The 20,888-nt window shown below is 59.2% G+C and overlaps 1 protein-coding gene across 1 annotated transcript in view; it reads left to right on the forward strand.

Annotated features, from left to right (window-relative positions):
• CELSR1 (cadherin EGF LAG seven-pass G-type receptor 1) overlaps positions 1-20,888 on the forward strand; it is a 155,836-nt gene that overhangs the window by 74,534 nt on the left and 60,414 nt on the right. The window contains exons 3-5 of the mRNA XM_037847325.1: positions 6,070-6,292; positions 11,588-11,703; positions 13,503-13,591. Of these exons, the coding sequence (XP_037703253.1) occupies positions 6,070-6,292; positions 11,588-11,703; positions 13,503-13,591 (428 nt within the window). The remainder of the gene's footprint in view (positions 1-6,069; positions 6,293-11,587; positions 11,704-13,502; positions 13,592-20,888) is intronic.

A 20,888-nucleotide genomic window follows, 5' to 3' on the forward strand; every position in this document is an offset into this window, starting at 1 on the left:
TAAGAATGTCCACCAGAGTGACCTCTCGACTCCAATTGAAACACGGGGAATTTTTAACTGCAAGACTGATTCTTCACTCATTACAGCAACACATGTCCGACCTCATTTGAATCAAATATGTGAATTATGTAGCTTTATGAGTCCGTGGTTTAAATGGAAGCGTTAATCCTTGGCTCGGAACCGGGGTAAACACTGGTGCCTTATGACTTCATGTCGTGAGCATTCCTGGAGGGTGCCCCAGGCATCCACTAGGGGCTGGGCAGGTGCTTGTCGGGCGTCCACTTTGTTTGACCCCAAAACCAATGGAACCTTGGGAACAGATGATCAGAGCAACCTGTCACCCCACAGGTCGGGACCCCGGCGGGCACTGGCCCAAGAGGAGAGCCCTGGGCCCCTCGGTGTCTGCTGGGCGGTGGACGAGCTCCCTGAGGGTGGAGGGTCCCAATGGAGGACAGGCATGCCAGGGGAGGGGGTCCGTGACCTGTGCAGGGGCTGGGAGAGCAGACATTGGGTGCGGGGAGCCACATGTGCTGACCCACTCATCATCCCGATGGCCCTGGGAGGAGAGAGACACATGGCCAGCGTGGGTGGGTGGATGCGGGGCAGTGAGTGGGCTGCAGGCACAGCCAGGCACGCGGTTGAGTCAGCCCCTGGTGGCTTGGGGTCTTCATGGGGCAGTGGGGAGTGGCGTGGCAAGCCTCTCTGTCACATGGAGGACAGGGAGATGTGTAAGGTGGTGGGCACCAGGGTGGGTGCAGGAGACCCACGGGGAGGTCACCGAGGTTGTGCAGATGGGGTCAGTGTGGGCTGGGGCTGGGTGGCAGTGGGGAGGCGCAGAAAGGGGAGGGCTCCCAGGTCCCGCCTGCCTCGCTGCACGGGTGCCAAGGCCCCATCCCCAGATAGGGTTGGTTTGGGGTCCTCAGGGTCAACCAGGGATGCAGTACTGGGAGTTGAGAGGGGGCCCGGCCATGCAGTGAGGGGTGGCTGGGGCTGGCTGCGTGGGGACGTGTGTGCCTGCCAAGCTGTGGAAGGGGCCACCCCTGAGGGTAGGGGAGCCGGGGCCTGGCTGGTCTCGGACCCCCGGGATGCCACGCAGCAGGCTCAGCTGCTGCTTCCTCTCGGGGCGCTCCGCTGGCAGACGCAGACCACGGTCGTAGTTTTAGATCAGACACCTAGGACCACGCCACGCCCTGGAGAGGAAAACAAAAACCTCAGGGTGAAACCGAGCAGCCGGCTTCCTAGAGACTTGGTTTTATTCACAACATCCTTAAAGCAGCAGGAGCATCCAAGGAGAGGGACAGAGAATCCCCCTCGTGTTTGTTCTGCGCTCTCTGTGGGATGCCCAGCGCTCCAGAGGCAGCCCACAGAACCCCAGCGCGTCCCCGAAGCCATTGGTCCTGGTGGCCGGGAGAGGGGACGAGCCAGCGTTTTCATTGTTCTCGCTTTCAGGGGACGAATGGGGTTTCCTTCTGGCCACTGAAAACCATATTTGGCAGCAGGAACACCGGGGTTGTAATGTGTTGAAGGTGTCCCCCCAAATTCGTGTCCTCCCAGAACCTTATTTGGAAACAGTGTCTTTGAAATGTGATTCACTAAGGATCTCGAGATGGAATCGTCCTGAATGTAGAGAGGGCCCTAAGTGCCAAGATTTGTGTTCTTGTAAGAGGAGGGACGTTTGGACAGAGGAATGGACACGGTGAGGGGGGCGAGCAGGGGACGCTGGGTGAAGATGGAGGCCGGGTGTGGGGGTGCAGCCCCAGCCCAGAACCCTGGGGCCCCGGGAGCTGGGGAGACCTGGAAGTCCCCGCTCCCTCGAGGCTCCGGAGGGCGGGGCCCGGCCCACAGCTCCATTTTGAACTTGGGGCTTCCAGGGCACATTTCGTGGCATTGAGCCCCCAGTTTGTGGTACTTTGTCTCGGTAGCCACGGGAAGCGTCAGGGCGTGAGGGCAGACCCTTCCTCGCTGGGCCCACACGTCGTCCTTTCTTGGCCGTCGGCCACAGGGGCCTCTAGGAGGACATAGTCCACCAAGGCCAGGGCCCAGAATCCCCTGGCCCTCGGGAGAAGGTGGGATGTGGACGTGGCTCTGGTTGGGTGTGGGGTGAGCTTCACGTGCGCCGGGGCATACGTTGGGACACCTGGGCAGGGGGCTGTGGGGCGGGCAGTGGTGATGTCTGCCTGCCTTCGTTTGCTGCCGTGGTTTGTTGCGCAGCCCACCTACCCTCCCCCAGCGGCCTCATGATGCCAGAATACGCTGTACTTGGCCGCCGACCTGCTCCACTGGAACTCTGGACACACACTTCCAAACATCCTGCGTGTTTGCAAAGTAGAAACTGAAGAATTGAAGTGTGTGGAGAAGGAGACATGCACCTCCAGCTGAGCATTTGAAGGCCACAGGCTGCCATCCGAAGAGGCCAGAGTGTGAATGTTTGTGTCAGTGTGAGTGTGAAAGAACGTGTGTTTGAGGGTGCACAAGGGTGACTGTGTTAGCCCTGTGTGTGGTTGTAAGCGCACTCAGGATGCATGTCTGTGAGTGTGCACAGACCGAAGAGTGTCCTGGTAACTGCAGGGGACCATTTGACAGCTTCCCGGGGCGCTGGGAGCCGAGCTCCACCAATGGCCCTGCCCCCCGACTCCCCTTTCCCTCGTGCTCCAGGTGGGTGTGAACCTCTCTGTTCACGCTTACCCTGGGAGGGCAGCCCCTGGCCTTCTGGCTGCGCCCTCCTTGCCCTGCCCGCCGGGGGAGCTGGGGGTGCAGGAAGGGGCGGGACAGGAGCCCCCCTGACCAGATGCCCGGCCCGTGCCCGGCCTCAGGAGCAGGAGTCAGGTCCCTGCGTCGTCTCGACACTTAGTGAGACATCGGGGATTTCCGCTCTCCTCCCGGCTTTCCACAGGGCACACGACGTCCCCTTGGGTATCTCAACCCAGTAACGAAGGCGAGGAGACATTTGGAAAGTAGAGGAAAACGCAGAGGTTTCATAACAGTGCTTCTGGTGATCGCCGTGCTCATCGCAGATCAGTTCCGTCTGTTGCTCAGACATAAGCGCATGTGAAGCCTTCACTGGGGCCACTGAAAGGGGTTCTTAAGCGAGTTGGTCATGGAGCTTTCCAGAAGCTCATCAGAGTCCGAGGCCGGCTCCCCTGGCGCCCCGTGGTCTGTGTGCCGGGGGACAGCTGAGCCCTGCTCGGGGACGGAGGGGCAGGATGGCCAGGGGAGATGGCAGGCAGGGAGGGCACAGCACGGGCTCTGCTGGTCGCTGGAGGGTGACGTGGGCGAGGAGCTTCTTGGGCTGAGAGGCACTGGGGCAGGGCAGGGTCTTGGCTGTGGGGTGCCAGCCACCGAGGGCAGAGCTGGGGGCAAGAGCCTCGTCCAAAAGGGGGTTCGGGGAGGGCACGTGGCACCTTCCCTCAACCGCACCAGATTTCTTTCTTTTTTACAAAAGATGATAATGTTAATTGCACCAACATCAGTCTGTTCACATTTCCACTTACTTTCCACGTGCCATGCGTGTCTCTATTTTCTTTGTGTTTGTTTCCTGGGGCTGCCATAGACATCTCCACATGCTGGGGGACGTGAAACAACCAAAATGTATTCTCTGGTGGCTCTTGGGGCTGGAAATTCAAAATCTGGGTGTGGGCAGGCCGCCTGCCTGAAACCTGGAGGGGAGGCGTCTCCGGCCTCTCTGGCTTCTGGGGGGCCAGCCAGCCTCGTCCCCCTGCTTGCAGCGGCATCACCCCAATCTCTGCCTTCCCCCTGCAGGTGGGTCTGTGTCCAAACTTCCTTTCATCTGGGACACCAGTCGTGGGATTTAGCCCTCTCCTCTCCAGGATGGTTATGTCAGCAGGGGCCCTTTTCCCAGTCACCTTTGTAGGGACTGGGGTTGGGACGTGTCTGTCGGGGTCACCACTTAACCCCCAACTCAACTCCCAACAACCGGGCTTCCAAGCAGGCTCCTGGGGCGCTGTTGCTGGCCACCGAGTCCTCTGAGCCATCGGAATCCTGGCCTCCCCGATCCGCTCAGGGAGGGTCTCCCCAAGACCCCGGCCCACTGCCTCTGCTGCTGGCCGGCCCGAGCCCATCATGTTCCAGGAGCTCCGGTGACTTCTGGGCCCCGGGAGGACGCGGTGTGAAGGCCTCCACCTTGCACACACGTGACCTCACACCGATGCCCCGAGTTCCACGCTAAAGAACCCGACAGCACCAGATGCCATGGAGGGAGAAATGGACCCATGTGCTCATTTACACGTTTATAAAATGTGTTCGTGGCTGCAAACACATCAACCGACCAGAAGTTTAAACATTAAACTGAGGAAAATTGCCAGGGAGATTGCGGAGGATAATTTACTTAATTTACAAGGAACTTGTCTAAAACAATGAGAACAAGAACAATAACCTGGTGGAAAAATGAGCAGAGAGAGGAGTTGCCAGGCAGCTCAGGACAAAGGGAAGGTAAATTTCCAATAAAATAGGAAAAGACACTGAACCTCATCACAAATAAATGCCAATGAAAAACATCTTTGAGATAGAGCTGTCGTTTTCTCAGAAATGCAAAAACTTTTAAAGAGTGGTGATACCTAGTGCTGGTGAGGATTGGGGACGGAACGTTCTGCACACAGGTGGGACTGTCAGTTATGCAGCCTGTTGGGCAGGGCTGTTTGGAAATATCCATTAGCTTGTGAATGATGTATGTACTTGGCACTGTTAGGCGTTCTCTCTGGAGAGAGTGTAAAACCGCACCAAAGTTTACACACGAGGATGTTTATTGCAAGTTATTTGTGCGTTATTCGCAATAAAGAAGCCTATAAACAGGCTGCAGGTCCATCAATAAACACAGTGAGAAATCAGTGGTTTCAATCCTGACACGTTCCTCTAATGGAGCCGGGCGGAGCTCCTGGGTGTGGGCAGGAAGGGCCGCGAGGCAGCTCCGAGGGAAGACGGCCGGATCCCAGACGGCTCGTGCGGAGTTGATTTTTTTTGTGCCCGAACTGTGGAAGACTTTTATTCTTCATGCTATACTTTTTGTACTCTGTGAATTTTTCAGTATGTGAATTAACACTTTCATTTTAAGATATATCTTTCTAGACACCAGTGGCTGGCAAAGAACTTCGCTGGTGCCTGGGGGATTTTCCGGTTTTTGGGCGGCCTTGGTGGTCCAGCAGGTCTGGGAGGCTCTGTCTGACGTTCCCCCTGAGTGTGGAGAAGGAGGGGACAGGCCCCTAGCTGGGCCAGTGTGGGTCCCTGCCCTGGAGAAGTGGGGACTGCTGGCACGGCGGCCAGTATCCGGGCATCACTCAGAATCGATGGAGCCAAGTGTGACTGCTGAGGGCCTTGGGGAGACCCCTTCCCCATGGGCGAGCTCAGGGCCCTCTTGGGGGTCTGGTTCCCCACTTTCCAGCCCTGGTGGAGCCTCGGGGCAGGGGGTGAGCAGCTACAGCCCTCGGTCACTGTCTCTGGGGAAGCTTCCGTGGCAGGAAGGATGGGGCCCTGGGAAGGGCATCGGAGCCTGCGGTCCTGTCCTCAGTGAGCTCAGAGGTCGGCGAGAGAGACAGATGTGATCAGGCAGGGCAGGGGTCTGCGTGCGAGGCCGTGGGGGGTGGGGGGGCTGCGGGGACAGCACTCGGGCCCCGTCTGATCATGGCGCCCCAAGCAGGCTGGGCTGTGCTCTGTGACCGCGGCACATGGGGTGGGTGGGGGGCTCCCCGTAAGAGTCCAGCTCAGCCAGTGGAGCGCTCAGAACAGGATTGGCTACCAAAGTGGCCGCGGTCCCTTTGCCCCCCTGGGATACGAGGGGATGGGTGTGGGGGTTAGTGCCAAATCGGACACCCGGTGCTTTCTGGAACCCTGGCACCCACCCAGCACGCTGGCCCGGTTTCTGTCTGTCCCCGTCCTTAGGACACACCGGGGCCAGCGAGGGGACGGTGCATGGACCCTCGTGGACGGGCTCTGCTGCACCCCAGGCAGGCCCCCGGTGCGTTGGGAGCGTCCGCTCACCTCGCGTTTCCGGGGTCCACTGGGGCTCGTTGGCGCCTCTGGGCCCCCCGTAACCCGCTGTCTCCCCTCCTCCTGCAGGAGAGCACTGCGAGGTGAGCGCGCGCTCCGGCCGCTGCGCCAACGGCGTGTGCAAAAACGGAGGCACCTGCGTGAACCTGCTCGTCGGGGGCTTCCGCTGCGTGTGCCCCGCCGGCGAGTTCGAGAGGCCCTACTGCGAGGCGACCGCCCGGAGCTTCCCGCCGCGCTCCTTCGTCACCTTCCGCGGCCTGCGGCAGCGCTTCCGCTTCACCGTCGCCCTCACGTAAGCGCGGATACGTGGCGCCGTGACGTCACGCGCGGGACGGCAGCCGCGGGGCCTGGGGCGCTGGGGCGGTTCCACCGTGCCGGCTGCGGCGGCGGCGACGCCGTTCACGGGGCCCCCATGCAAAGTGACAATGGGGGGGGCCCTTGCTTAAAAACTGTGACACCTTTCAAGGCAGGATGGAAGAGCACTGAACCGGCTCGGGTCCTGGGGACGGGGCCCGAAGCCGTCACTGCCGGCACTCGGTGTCGCCCAGTCAGGGTGGCTGGAGGTGGAGGGAGGAGGATCTGGGGCTCGGGGGCTCGGCGGCCCCTTCGGCTCCTGCTCTGCCGCGGGGGCCGGGCAGCCCCTTGCGGGGCCGGCTCTGTGATCTGTGGCACGAGGCTGCAGCGTGTCAGGGGCTGTGGTTATCGTTTCATCTTCTCATCTTTTAGTCTGAAAGAATTGGAGTTCAGTTTAACGTTTAACAATCTGTCCTTTCCATTTGAAAGGTCCCCATCGGGTTCGCGCAGGAGGGTGGGGTGTACTTGATGTCTGGGTGTTCTGGGCCCATGTTCGGGGCCTCTGAGGAGTGTGGGGTCCTGGGTTCCCCTTCGTGGCACCTCCAGAGCCTGCTGCTTCCTCTGAGCTGCCCACTGAAGCTCCGGGCGTCTCAGCTGGCCAGAGGGGGCTCCTCTCCTGGGTCCCGCCCCTGACGGGAGCACTGGGGGTGCTCCACCCTGAGCTGACCGTGTACAGGGCCTGGTCTTGGGCTCCTGGGTCTTCCGGGGGAGCCTCTGGGGTGCAGCCCTGTTGCCTTCGGGTGCCACAGAGCCGGGAGTGTGGATGGCTGGCTCTGGATGGAGAGTCCCTGTGGGCGCGCCAGGGGCACGCTGGGATGGGGGCAGCTGCTTTGCAGTTTTGCGGGGCTCGGCTGCGCTGGAATTAATTGTTCCTGAGTCGTGGAGGCCGGCAGGCCCTAGCGGTGATTTGGGCAGCCGGAGCGTGGGGTGCTCTGGGCAGTGGGGATGCATCGTCCCAGCCTGTGGTCCTTGGAATCCTAAAGCCCTGTGGGTGGACCCTGGGGTCGGCTCCCAGGACGGGAAGCCCCTGACCCTCCAGAGCACAGAGGCGGGGGGAGGGTCCGGAAAACCACAGGAGCTGGCCCTGTGGGCGTGGGCCCTTCACTGGCACAGGTTTAGACCTGCTGCAGCTCGGCTTGGATGTTCCATGTGTGCTCACACGCCTGGCCCACCATCCTCTACCTCTCCTGTCCTCCTCTCCAACCCAGTTCCCACCATGGCCCGGGCCGCCGCCATCACTCACCTGTGTGATACTTGGAGTGACAGCCCCACCTGGTCTGCTCTACAGCCCGAGTCAGGGCCCCTGCCGACCCCTGTCCCCTGCCGTGGCCGCCCTGCCCTCCTTGTGCTCTGGACCTGGGCTTCCGGGCCCTGCGCAGGCCGCTCCCCTCCCTCACCCCCTCCGACCTGGGCTGGGGGGTGCCTGCGTGCTGTCGGGCGCCATCCCGTCCCGCTCGTGTCCTGCCGTCAGGGGTCCTGTCCAGCCCTGGTGCCCCTGAGGCCTCGGACCTGGGTACTTTGACTAATAGGTGGTGGCTCGACTCACGGGAGGATTTTCTGCCTTGGAGTTTAATCATCTGGTTCTAAACTGGTTCTTGCTGCCAGTTTGTTGCTGGGGAGTGATGAGCTCCTGCCAGACTTCCCCATCCTGATTTTTTTTTTCTTTCTGGGTGTTAAAATGCCTAATGGTGCTAAAGTCTCTGAAGCAGATCATTTTTTGAAGACATTAGATAATCCCATGGGCTGCCGGAGTCGTGTTTCCCACTGTCAGATTTGCGGAGGGTGAGCAGGTGCTGAGCCAGGCGTCTGGCCCTGCCTCTGCCTGCAGCCCAGAGAGACCCTCCACCTCTGCCCAGCTCCTTCTAGGTGCCCACAGGTGAGCGAGCAGCTGGCTGCTGGTTCTGTGCCAACAATCCTGAGTGCCCATTGCTCCCAGCACTGTGGCCCCCAAGGTGTCGCTGGGAGGGTGGGCTCTGGCTGTCGACACCTGGGGGTCTCAGCTCTCCTATGGGGAAATTTCTTTGGTTTGGTGGGGTTGAGCAGGGGTGAGTTGGCAGAGGGCAGGGCCTCTGTGGGGGGCTCGGCCGAGGCCGTCCGTCCCCTGTGCTCACCTTGGACAGCACCTGCGTCTGCCGCCCTGCCCTGCTGCGAGCCCCACGGTAAATTCCGGAACACCAGCGTTAGGTGCTGATGGCATCCTCCGAGGCTCGTCCCAGGTGAAGGACCTTTGGGCCCTACCCAGAGCCCTTGCAGAGGTGGCACAGGGGCCACGTGCTGAGTCGGGCACCACCCTGGGTACCCACATGTCAGAGCCCCGGGAGGTGGGTGCTGCCCTTACCCCGTCTTACAGCTGGGGAGACTGAGACACAGAAGGCTGGGAGATGTGTGCAAGGTCGCAAGTGGGCACCACCCCGGGGCCCCTGCTCCTGAGGCTGCAGGCTAAAAGCCCCCTCGCTCGGGGTGGGCTTTTTCCTGTTGGTGGGCAGTTCTCACATTTCATTCCCTCTCCCTGGAGTTCTTCTTTAGACAAACTTTAATAAAACAGCACTAGCCACCACCACGCGTTGAAGCTGTGCGGCCAGGCAGACTCATGGGTTTTATTTCTAATCCTAACCTCCATGCCCTTTCTCCAGGGGAACCTGAAAGCAGGGGAGTAGGAGGGGACGCTGGGCTTCCCCTCGGCTCTCTGGGACCCTCCTGTGTTGGTGGCGGTTGTGTCGAGTTCCTCAAGGAGCCTGGCTGCTTGGAGGGTTTGCCCGTTTCCTTCTGGCCCTCGGGTAGGTGGAGAGATGCGCTGTGGGTGGCCCTGAGCCCTCATGGCCCTGGACCGCGGCCCTCTGTCCGGAAGTTTCCCTGTGAGCACAGGCCCAGCTAAATCAGAAGGCCTCGTGCCCGCTCTGCCCTCTGGAATCAAGAGGCGTTCCCGTGGCTTCTGTCGTGTTTTCAGGCTTGTGGTTTGTGGACAGTCCATCCACCAGCTGCCAGGGTGTGTCCAGCAGCCCATGGTCACGGTGTTGCAGTGACAGAGGGGTCCCTGTAGGAGGGGACATGGGGACATGCCCAGCAGGTGCCAGTGGCGGCAGACCTCCACAGGGGCCCACACGCTTGCTAGAGGCTGACCGAGAGCATCCTCGACTCCAGAACGCAGGAGAAACTGGGAAATAGTCATGTTTCGTTCCATGTTCTCATAAGGCAGTGTGATATGTGCTTGCTTATTGGACTTAGTATTTGTGAGATCCTGACATTTGACGACAGTTTGTGGGTGATTTCCCTAACTTAGGAAGATAGCTGAAAATCAGAACCAACACTAAATCAGGGAACACCTTCAAGCAAATTCATGAAAAAGTCACCCCAAACTTTTGCAGAAGCGTGGTTGCCCTTTGGGGCTGTGGCCGAGGGTGGGTTGGGGGTGCTGGAAGGTGCCGGGACCCCGCTTGCCCCTGACGAAGCACCGTGGGAAGGCCAGCTGGAGCAGGCTTGCTGCTTCGGCTTCTGGTGGTTTCCTTCGTGATCCCTTCCTCTCCGCTTCCTGGTCACTGCTTGCTGAGCACCCAGAGCTCCCCAGTGGCTCCGTGTTTCTCCCTTTTCCCAGCAGCCTCTCGTTTCCTCCCACCATCCTTTGTTTCCTCCTTCCCCTGGTGCCCCGCACCTTGCTTTCTGTTTTCTGGTTTTCCTCTTTCTACTTGTGTGGCCCAGGCCCTCTCTGGCCTCCCCTCCTGGCCTCGGGGCCTGTGGCCGCCCTACACGGTGCTGGTGTTGCCGTCCTGGTATGGCCATCCTGGTATCACCGTCCAGGCCGCTTCATCCCTGGGCCCGCTCTCTGGGGCTCTTCCCCGCCGGGTCGGGAGAGAAGCCAACAGAGGAAATGAGGTCTGGGCTGGTGTTGGGCCTCCACAAGGGACTCGGGTGTAATTTTGAGCTCCCTTAAGTCTTCCCTGTTCTCCCCATCCTGGAAGCATCCAGTTTGACATCAGCGTCTTTCCCTTAGCGTTCACCGTCAGTTCTCACTGGCTCTCCAAACAGAGGGAATACGGGATCTGGGCATGAGCTGTCGGTTTTCCCTGAGTAGAAGAAAAGGCCGACATGTTGGGGTGTGAGGCTGGTTCAGACAAACTCCTGCTGCAGGAAAAGGGAGACACCAACCTGGAATAAAAGGAGAGACACCCCCACCCCCACCCCCCAACACTTTATCTCTGGTGATGGGGCCTCCAGCGAATCAGGAAATAGTCCCAGCATCACCCAGAAGCTGTGCGGGGCCTCCGTAACTGGAGGTGCTGGGGAGATGTGGGGCGATTTGGTGGCTCTGGAGACGTCCCCGGGACCCCTCAGGGCTGGTGCGGGGGCTTTCCTCCAGGGGCTGGGGGCGGGCAGTGAGTCGGGAATGTTTTCTGTCTTGTTGGAGGATGTTGCTTCTCACAGTTCTGCTGCTTCAGGCTCGTTCCCTCACGTGTGTGTGCTTTTCTTCGTGCCTCCATCCCTCACTCAGCCAGCACTTAGTTACTCTGCACTTACGGGGACCCGGCTGCTTTAGGCTCTGGGTGTGGCTGTGAGCAGGAGCCTCAGTCCTTCCCCTCAAGGATCTTACATTCTAATAAATAAGCAGGATAATTTCAGGGGCGAGTGAGGAAATGGGATTGGGTTGATGGGGCAGGGATTGTAATTAGATAAATTGATGGGATGGTCACCCTGGGAGATCTGAAGGGGCAGGGGAGACTCTTCCAGGCAGAGGGGGCAGCAGGTGCAGAGACCACGTGGCACTTGGGAGCAGACGTGTGGCCGGTGGGTGGCGGTGGACATCGAGGGGCCAGGGCATGGTGGCCCCACTGCTGGATCCCTGGGTGAGGAGCTGCCGTGACCCTGGGCCTGGGCTGCATGGCGTGGACCTGTCGCAATCACAGGAGACTCGCTGCCTGCGTTTTCTGGCTGGACATCTCTAGTCGGTGAATCGGCCGCGTGTTGGCCAGTGTAATTGTCTCAAGTAATACAGCCCACCGCTGCCAGCTCCCCTGTGGAATCAGGCTTGTTCCTTCTGGGAAACATCGCGGCTGATTGGATGTTCTGGCCTGTCAAAGCTTGATGTGCAAAACGAGTCTGTGAGACCAGGGTCTTCCCCGAGTGCAGCCCCATGTCTCAGTCCCTTCGGGTCGGGCAGGTCGTGTCCAGGCTGCCTCCTGTTCCACACCTGCCACCTATCACCTGCCGTCCTGTGACGTGCGTCCGCTTGGTCTCGCAGGTTCGCCACTCAGGACAGGAATGCTCTGCTGCTCTACAATGGCCGCTTCAACGAGAAGCATGACTTCATCGCCCTGGAGATCGTGGACGAGCAGGTGCAGCTCACCTTCTCTGCAGGTAGGGCCCTCCGTGGGAAGGAGCAGCTCCGAGCGCTTCGCACACACTTCGCCAGCTAGAAACACCCCAGTCCTGGCAGTGCTGTCCAGGGGAGGAAATCCAGCACGTGCCGAGCCGTTCACTGCAGCCTTACTTGTGATGCTGAAAAGGCGGAGAAAACAGTCCAAAGATACAAAAATTGGGGAATCATTAAATCAAGAGTGGTATAGCTGTAGACTAAAAAATACTACAGAGCCCTTGCTGTGTTGACAAAGATTTCAACAACTTAGGGAAATGCTCATTCTGTGACGTCAGTTTAGTTTGCGCTTTGTTATGTAGACGTAAAGGTGAGCACGCAGAGAAGAGACCGGAAGGAAGGGTGCCGGGACATTCTCAGAGGCGGCCTCCGTGGGCTGTTTTGGTTTTGATTTCGGTCATCTGTATTTTCTCAGTTTTCTACAACACACTGTTGTTTATTAAAGCACAGCTCATGTTGTCTAGTAAAAATAAAAGAAACAATCTGGACCTGTGTGATGTAGAAAACCCATCACAGCTGTTGACAGATTCAAGGAGAGAAAAGAGTCGTAAGTCTCTTTTAGAGCTGTGATGGGGAGTATGTTGGATTGTTGTCAGTTTTGATGATGCAGAATTGAGAGTATCTGCAGCCACCACAGAGAAGGGCTGAGGGTGTGACCCTTTTGGGTGTTTCTAGACGTCCCCCTGAGACTAACTTTCCTTGGGAAGCCCCCACCTGGGGCCCACACACCTGCTTTGCGTGTGGACTTCCCGGCGAGCAGCCCCTCCCTGGATGTGTTCCCGGCTCCGTGTCCTTGTGGCCGGTGCTGAGGGCACCGGACAGAGCCGTGTGGGGCCTGCTTGGGCCTGCCTGGCCCCGGGCTCGGTCCTCCAGGATGTCTGAGCTCCTCCGGATCAGGGTCAATATCAGGCTGGGGATTTTAACCAGATGCCAGGAACTTGGAATTAAGTGTACAAATAGAAGGCAAGGTGATACGTCTTAAAGTTAGGGCCTTAATTTTCTATTCGTGATCTGGAATTCATTTTGGGGATTCACAGGCCAGACGATGTTTAGTAGCACCTGTCTGGAGTTTTTTTAGCAGCCCTGAAAATAAAGCAAAAGGCCCTGCTCCAGTGGGGGGCCCTTTGGCGGTGGGGTCGCAGCTGGACTGTTTTCCAGGCACCCCGTTATGACCCCCCAACTTTGTGGGGGCTGATGTCACTGCTCCCCCAGACTCGGGTCCGCAGACCCCTGCCCCTCTTTTCCGGAATGTCCGTTTCCTGCCAGGGCTTGGTGTTGGCCAACCCTGTCTTTTTGCACAGAGATGCTTGCTCCCTCCCACCGTCAGCTTAACCAGTAGTGTGCTCCGAGTCCCCAAGGGGATTTGAAGCTTACACGTGCCCAGCACATGAGTACGTTTAGGAACAAAGTTCTTGCCTGTTTTGAGTTTGTCCCTGTCGGCGCAGCACCTTGAATAAAGGAAAGGACCCCCTGGCCTGTAGCTGTAATGGCTTCTTTGAAGGGGGTGTCTCCAGCATGTGGGGGGCATGCGGGGAAGCCCGTGCAGGGTGACCTTCCGAGGCCCTGAGCCCTGCAGGGGAGCCCCTGTTTCCCCCCAGCACCCCATGATCCTACAGAGTTGGGGCCCTGACTGCAGGGGTCGGCAGCTTGGTGGGGGCCTCCCCCTGGGGCTGCAGGAGGGGTGGGGCATCACAGCCCCACATCTGTGTGACGTGCGTCGTCCTGCTGCCCATGACTTCCAGCTGGCCCGGCCCCCGCTAACCTGCCTTCTCTCTGGACCCAGGTGAGACCACAACCACGGTGACGCCGCAGGTTCCCGGCGGAGTGAGCGACGGGAAGTGGCACCTGGTGCAGGTGCAGTACTACAATAAGGTAGGACAGTGTCCCACCCGCTCCCACTGGCTGCACGGCCAGCCACAGGGTCAGGCTGGCTCTTCTGTCTGAAGACATTTTTGTTCTGAAATTCTAAAAATACACGGGAAGTGGTTTGGGAGCCACGCATCTGCTGAGGCTCTGCTGGGACCCCGTCCCCGTGCTGGGGCGAGTTCCAGGCCAGGGGACAGGGCAAGGAGCCGGAGATCACCCCGCCCTGGGGGAAGGACGCGGAAGGAGCATTGTCGGGGGCTGTGGCTGAATATGTTACTGGGGGCTGAAATTCTGGGCCACTCAAAGAGAATTCCAAAGCCAAGTTTGTCTGCTTGGCCCTGGGTGTGACACGGGCATCAGCTGCCCTCTGCGGAGAGTCCCTGAAAGCGTGGTGTTTTGTTCCATTTTGTTTTATTGCCGGCTGGCTCATTAGGAAACACGTTGTTCGTTTATGCGTCCATGTGTCTGGCAGCCCGAGGCCAAGCTTCTGCAGACCACTCACTCTCCTTCCCCTGGGACGCTCCGGTGCCCCCTTGCCCATCTGCACGGGGCCCTGCCTGACCCTTGCTGGGCTCGGACTCGCTGCCAGCCCAGACGTCTCTGGGAGGCTCCACCCGAGCACGGCCAGCAAACGGGGCACCCTTTCCCCAGTGTCAGGAGCACCTGTGGAGGGAAAGTGGTTTGTGTACCCCACATCCATCAGAGTTCAAGGCTGGGTGCACCTGGATGGTTGTGGGGTCGTCCGTGGCCCCTCCCACCTCACCCTCCTCCTCCCCAGCCAGCCATTGGTGTCCCTCTGCCTCCCATCACCCAGGCAGGCTCCTGGCAGTGCCCCCCACCCTGCACGTTGCCCGTCGTCTCCTCCCGCGCCCCCCATCCTTGCTGTCAGGTTTCCTAGCATCAGGTTAAAAACTTTTTGCCACGGGGTGTGAGTCAGCCTCGGTTTCCCCATCAGAGCACCCAGCTTGTAGCACATCCTGGAGCCGTCTGATGACCAGTGAAGCAACAGCATCTGCCGTTGGGTTGGGATGGGGGTCTCTGGGCTCGACATTTCCCCCAGTTTCTAATTCTTTATTCTCAACTGTGCTCTGCCCATGTGGAAATGCATCGCCCGAGCTAGGGGCTGCCTGCCCGCCGTGTCCTCAGAGGGGCCCCAGCCGAGAACACCTCTCGGAATGTTCCAGAGGAAAGAGGGGCCTGAGGCACCGAGAGAAGCAGGTGGCGGTGGATTCCTGGGAGCCTTGCTTCCGTTTGCAGGGCAGGGTCGAGAGGCCGAGCGTGCCCGGGCGGCAGGAAGAGCCCTTTCCCGAGCGCTCCAGCGCGTTCTCCCTCTCGCTGGAGGTGACTTCATGGAGGAGTCAGCCAGTCTCCGTCACGTCTTGGGGCTTCCGTTATGTGGTCTTACCCCAGTCGGTTGCACAACAGGCTCATGTTAGCGTGGCTCATGGGCCTCCGTCTTGGGGTGACTGTGCCGCTCGCTTCGTGACTGTCTTGGTGCAGCAGGTTCTTTCCCGTCCACAGACAGAGTGTTCTCCGGCACGCCTGGGGCAGGAGCGGGCTCCTGGATTGCCGAGCTCGTTTGGTTGGGGTCAGGGGGCTGCGGCTGAGAACTCAGGAGGCCGCCACGGAGTGAAGCAGTGAGGACGGCTCTGGACACGGCCTGTGTGTGGCAGGCTCTCCCCTGGGCTCTGTCCGTCCCCAGGTGGCTCAGAGGACAGACCCACCTCAATCTCTGGTCCCAGCGCCTTGGTAACCGGAGGGTCATGACCTCGGCAAGTCAGGGTCTCTGTTCTGGGTCAAATCGTGTGGCCCCCAAAAGACATGCCCGTGGCCTGATCCACACCCCATGGATGTGACCTTATCTGGAAAGAGGGTCTTTGAAGATGGGATTACAGTGGGCCCTGACCCAGTATCCAGGACGACGGGGTCTGATGGGACAGGGTTGGCTGCCCGCTCGGAGTCACGGGCTGAGCCTTGCTGCGTGTTAGGGCTGAGCCTGGAAAAACTTGCAGAGACCACCAAAAGCAGATCTTCCTTTTTGTGTCACCCCCGAGGGCACTCTGGAAGGGGTAGGTGCTGCATCCTCTCCCGCCCGGCTGGGGCTGAGTGCTGGTTGAGAGTACAGACCCCGGGCCCCAAACCCCCCGTCAGCCTGTCCATGACCCCTGGGGGCTCCCGGCCTCCTCCACTGCGGCCTGGGCCTCAGCCTCCCTGATGCTGCACGGGCTGGTTCCCACCTGCATGCCAGGGCCCCGTCCCACCTGCAGTGCCCTCCCCTTTGCTGCCCGTGTCCTCCTGCACAGCTTGGGGCTGGGCCAGCTTCCCGTACCCTGAGTGGGGCCCGAGGGACCCCCTGATGCTGCCGTGCGCTGTTGGGGTGTCGGCAGCTTGGGTTGATGTGTAGCACGTGGCACTCCAGCTGGAAACCATCGCCAAGCGGGGTCATCTGACATGTGAGGGGACAGGAGCCCCAGCTGTGTCTCTGTGTGTTTGCAAGGAGAGGAGTCTGGGGTGCAGAGGCTGGGTGAGGGGTTCTCGGGTCCTGGGAGCCCAGCGCAGGCAGCATGTCAGCCACGCCGTTGCTTTTTACTCCCATTAAGAAAAAAAGCCGTCGTGGGTCAGCAAGCCAAGGGGTTCCACAGAGCTTGCTGAGGACAGTGGGGGCCCCTTCCCCAGCCCTCCCCGAGCCCCACTGCCCACACCGTCAGCCCCTCTGGATGTTCCTCAGTGTGTCCCTCTGGGTTTCTAAATAACACGCCTTGATGCTTCAGGTTGGATTTTATCGGTTGGCTTCCTGCGGTGGAAGGTGAATGTTTGGCTTCTTTGTTTTATTTTACCCTCCGCCCCTTTCCAGGACAGTGTATGGACATTTCTTTTCAGATCTGTAGTTGGTGTTTATGTTACCACGGATTTGTAGACAGTAGTATTTGATGTACGTGTCGATTTGGCAGTTACGTGGCCTTTCACGCACGTGGCCCTTTTTCTAGAATTAGTTTAATTTCCCTCACTAGCTCGGTTTTCCATGAACATGTAACTGATTTCTCTCCCAGCTCCCCGCCAGGAGGTAAGCGCTCGTACATCAGCACACGTGGCATTTGATCCGCTCACTCTTCCTCTTGGAAGTGGCTGTCCTTCCCCTCCCGACCCCCAGGCCTGGGACACCCCCCATGTTGGGGTCCCCTTTAGCCGGGGAGCCCCCGGCTGCCCTGCCCAGGGCCGGACCCTGGGTCCCGGCTTCCGTTCTCCTCCCTCCTCCATCTGTTCCTCCCTTGGGTGGATCCTCCGTCAGCTTCCTGAGGAGGGCTGGAGGGGAGGGAACTTTCTGAGACTTTGCAAGTTTGAAAGTGTATTTCTGGCCCCTTAATCCATGGAACGGCTGGATGTTCAATTCTAGGTTGGAAGTAACTTCTCCCCGGGGCTGTCGGTTGCCCCTTGGTTTCCGTTGTTCCCACCGAGGAGTCCCGAGTTGTCCTGCCTTCGATCCCGGCGTGTGTCATTCTGCTCTTGCTTTCTTCCTTTCCTCCCTGGGGCTCGGTGTGTCTTTCCTGCGCCTTGTGTGTGGGGTGTCACCCAGCACCGAGCCTTTGCCGTGTGGGTCCCTGATGCTCCCTCTAACCTGTGGACTCAAGGCCGTGGGTGGTGGGAACTTTCCCTGAATTTTATCCTTGATGTTTTATTCCTGCTGTTATTATTTTTAGCTCCCCGAGCAGCTCTCTGCACGTTCTGTTTTTTTATAGCCTCATGTATGTTTCATCGAGGCGGAGTCTTCTGTGAGGATGTTAATCATGGGCTGTGTGTGGGTCAGCACCCAAACAGGAAGCAGATGGAACACGCCAAATAAGACGGTCCTGGGAGGGTCTGTTCACCAAAGGGTGGGCAGGGCCCGGGACATCCCCCAGGGGATCACGCGGAACCCAGGGCTGGGAGCAGCCTAGCCACGGCCACCCTCAGGCAGGGGAACGCGGGGGAGGGCAGAGGGGGACCCAGAATGAACGAGCTGTGGAGAGAAGCCCCCTGGGAGGGGCCGGCCCGTGGGTGCAGGGCCTCCTCACTCCCCTCCTCTCCCTCCCTCTGACCTCCTGTTGGGCTCCCCATTGCCAGACCCGGCCACAGGCCACAGGGAGGGACCCTCTGGAGATGGTCCACGGGGCTGGCCCCTCAGCGGGGAGCAGGGCAGGGGCAGACGCGCGGTTGAGTCTGACTTTTTCCAGGAAGGTGTCTCCAGAAGCAGGTGTTCTGCACAGTTGGGTTGTGCTCCGTCAGCACAGGTGACGACGGGGGGACTGGGGTTCTGACGTGTCACCTGTGTGACCATCACTCCATCAGAGGTTGTGTTTTCCTGGGGCCGTTGTGAAAGCTACACGCCTCCACCACTTACTTGCAAAAGAGTGAATGTGTCTGATGGAAAATATTTCAGCTAAATATTTCAGTGCATAGGTTCAAATATTTTGAAATAGTTTCCTTGTGCTGGAAACTAAGGTTTTGCTGTCGTCCTACCTCTGTAAAGTGTCTGCCGCTTTGTTGAGCCTCCCGGGGTGTTTGGGTGGAGACCCCTGCTGGGGTGGGGTGGGGGGCAGCGCACCCCCTGTGGAGACAGCACCCACGGAAAGTCTCTTTTGCTCTTCCTGGAGACGATGTTGTTGGAAGGCAAGTTGCTGCCCGGCCATCTGTGGACCTACAGCAAGTACTCTGTGCCCGGTTGATGGGGAGTTTACCCCCCGACCCCTGGCCTTTGCCCAGAGACCCCACAGCCAGGGTGGGGGGGGCACAGATGCATCAGCTGGCGGCTCTTTGGGGCACAGAGATAAGCCCCCAGGATCATGTGGACACGAGTCAGCCAGGGCTTGGGGCATGTCCCTTGGAGCTGGCTGTGCCCACCGGAGTCTGCAGGATCAGCTCCTGGCTGCTGGTGGAGACGCTCCCGGCCCTGGACACGCCGGGCAGCCTGGCCCTTTGGAGTGGGGGTGCTCGGGGCGGGGGTGGAAAGTGAGTGTGTGAGTGTTGGGCCGGGCCCTGCAGGAAGATTGGATATGGGGGCAGGTGACATGCATCAGGCCAGGCCTTCTCAACCCGGCACCGTGGTTTTGGGAACGGATCCCTCTTCGTGGTGGGGCCTGCCCTGTGCATCATGGGATGCTGAGCTGCCCCCTGGCTCCCACCCACTGGTGCCAGGGCCACCTCCCCCCGCCTCCCCCAGTGTGATAACCAAAGATGTTGCCACATGTCCCCTGGGGGCACAGTCACCCCCAGCCAGGGCCCCCTGGGTCACCAAGATGGGAAGTCCAGCCCAGAGGCCACCGTGGTATCTGAGCTGGCAGCTCCAAGGGCCGGAGCCAGCGGCTGTAGCGATCGGAGCGGTGAGGTGGGGCTGGGTGAGAGCAGTGAGTAGAGTCCACAGGCAGGACCCGGATGGAGAGCGGAGTGGGTGTTCCAGAAGGAGCCTGTGCTTCCAGGTTGGGGCTGGGGGGAGGGAGGGCAGTGAGGGTCATAGGGCATCCCAGGGAGGGTTCAGTGACTTTAAGAAACTGCCAGAAACAGGACCCAAGGCCAGGATGTGACATCGGTGCCCACAAGTGCCCAAGACGTGGCCTTGGTGGGTCAGCTCGACCTGCTCGCGGCTGCAGTAAGTGCAGGACGCCCAGGTGTGGCCAGGTGAGGGAGAGGGTGGGCCCACGCTGGAGACCTCCCGGTGTGGTGGGAGGAGGGCCCAGGGCATGAGATGGTGAAGAACCTCAGCGGGCTGCTGCGTGGGGCCTGGGGCTGCCGTGGTGGTGGCGTGGGACTGTCCTGGGCAGCGCCGTGCCACAGCTGTGGGGTGGCCTTGGTGCATTCTGAGAAAGAAAGCGTGAGCCTGACTGGCTTGAGATTTCCATGACTTTGCTGAAAAGAGGCCTCTTACCACAGGGCGTCCCAGCACTTGCTCCTCCTGGCTGCGTCTCAGATCCTTTGCTTGTTCAAGGCATCTTGAACCCCCAGCTCTGTGTCTCACAATAAACTCCCAAGTTCCAAGGAAAGTGGGTTATGCATGGGTAGTGCAGAGAATCTGAGCCCTCAGCCCCTGCAGCCCCATGTGGGCTGGCAGGTATTCCAGAAAACCCCGCGGCTTCTACCAGGCGCCCGGTGGAAGATAAAGCAGTTAGAAACCTGTCGCTCTCTTGAGCTCATGCCATCTCGAGAGAGAGAGAGACCACAAAATATCGGCCAGTCACCATGGTCTGAAATCTGACAGGCAGTGTGAGCTGCTGTGAAGGAAAACAAAGCAGGGACGGAGGGTGGGGGAGAGCCGGGAGCGGTGGGGCTGTGCAGCCCTAAGATGGCCTGAAAAGGAGTGCTTTTTCCACCGACTCTGGTTTGTTGCTGTTTGTCACTTTGCAGTTTTGGACACAATCTATTGACTCCCCGTGGAAGGTGAGGGTTTGGCTTGACCCTGCCCCACCCCCACCCCCACCCGCCACCAAACACTCAGCAGTTCAAGGGAAGAGCCTGTCCCTTGGGCTCCTTGTATATAATGGAGCCCCAAAGAGCTTCTCTGACCGTTTCACCTGCTAGTTGTATCTGCCTTTGGTGCACCCCTGAATCAGTTGTTGCTGTATTGAATGTCAACTGTTTTCTAACTGTCATTCCTTCCACGTTCGTTTGTGCGCTTACTAGTAGAAGGAAGGGCTTTCTCTTCTCCCCCATGTGGTTTATATCACGAGGTCTTCTGAGTTCCTGTGCTACCGAAAAGGCTATAATTGGTTATTTTCATTCTTTATTCTCATTCCCAAGCTGTTTCAGACTCGGCCAATAGGTCAGATTGGTCTAAAAGAACAGAGACTTAAGAGCCAGCTGCACAGCTCTGTCCTTTTGGCACACCCCATCATTTCTGTTAGCATGCCCTTACTTTTTGGCACGAGGTATTCCACTCTTGTTGTGAACTCTCCCTGCCCCGGCCCTGGAATCCGCCGTGTATCCATGGAGCCCAGGGTTCTTTCATTGCCGTGCGGGAGGTAGAAGCCAAGATGTGGGGGTGGGTGTGCTCGTTGCTGCTGGGTTGGCCCTGCCCCCAGCCCCTCCCTGTATGTGTGCACACACCTGTACGCACAGACGGTACTTACCATCATATTTATTTCTCTCTCTATTTAAAAGCATGAATTTCATTTCAGTGGAATGGAGTTCATTCTAGTTTTATTTTTTCCTTCCGTATTTGTAACTCGTTTCCCCCTTGGTGTGGAATCTCGTTCCAGCTCACCTTAGCACGGTGAGTTATTTCCTCCACCTCCCACCCCGCCGGGTGCTGCTCAGCTCTGCCTCCGTCCTCGCC

Source organism: Choloepus didactylus, chromosome 8 (assembly GCF_015220235.1).
Source record: "Choloepus didactylus isolate mChoDid1 chromosome 8, mChoDid1.pri, whole genome shotgun sequence".
In the NCBI taxonomy this organism is placed as follows: Eukaryota; Metazoa; Chordata; class Mammalia; order Pilosa; family Megalonychidae; genus Choloepus; species Choloepus didactylus.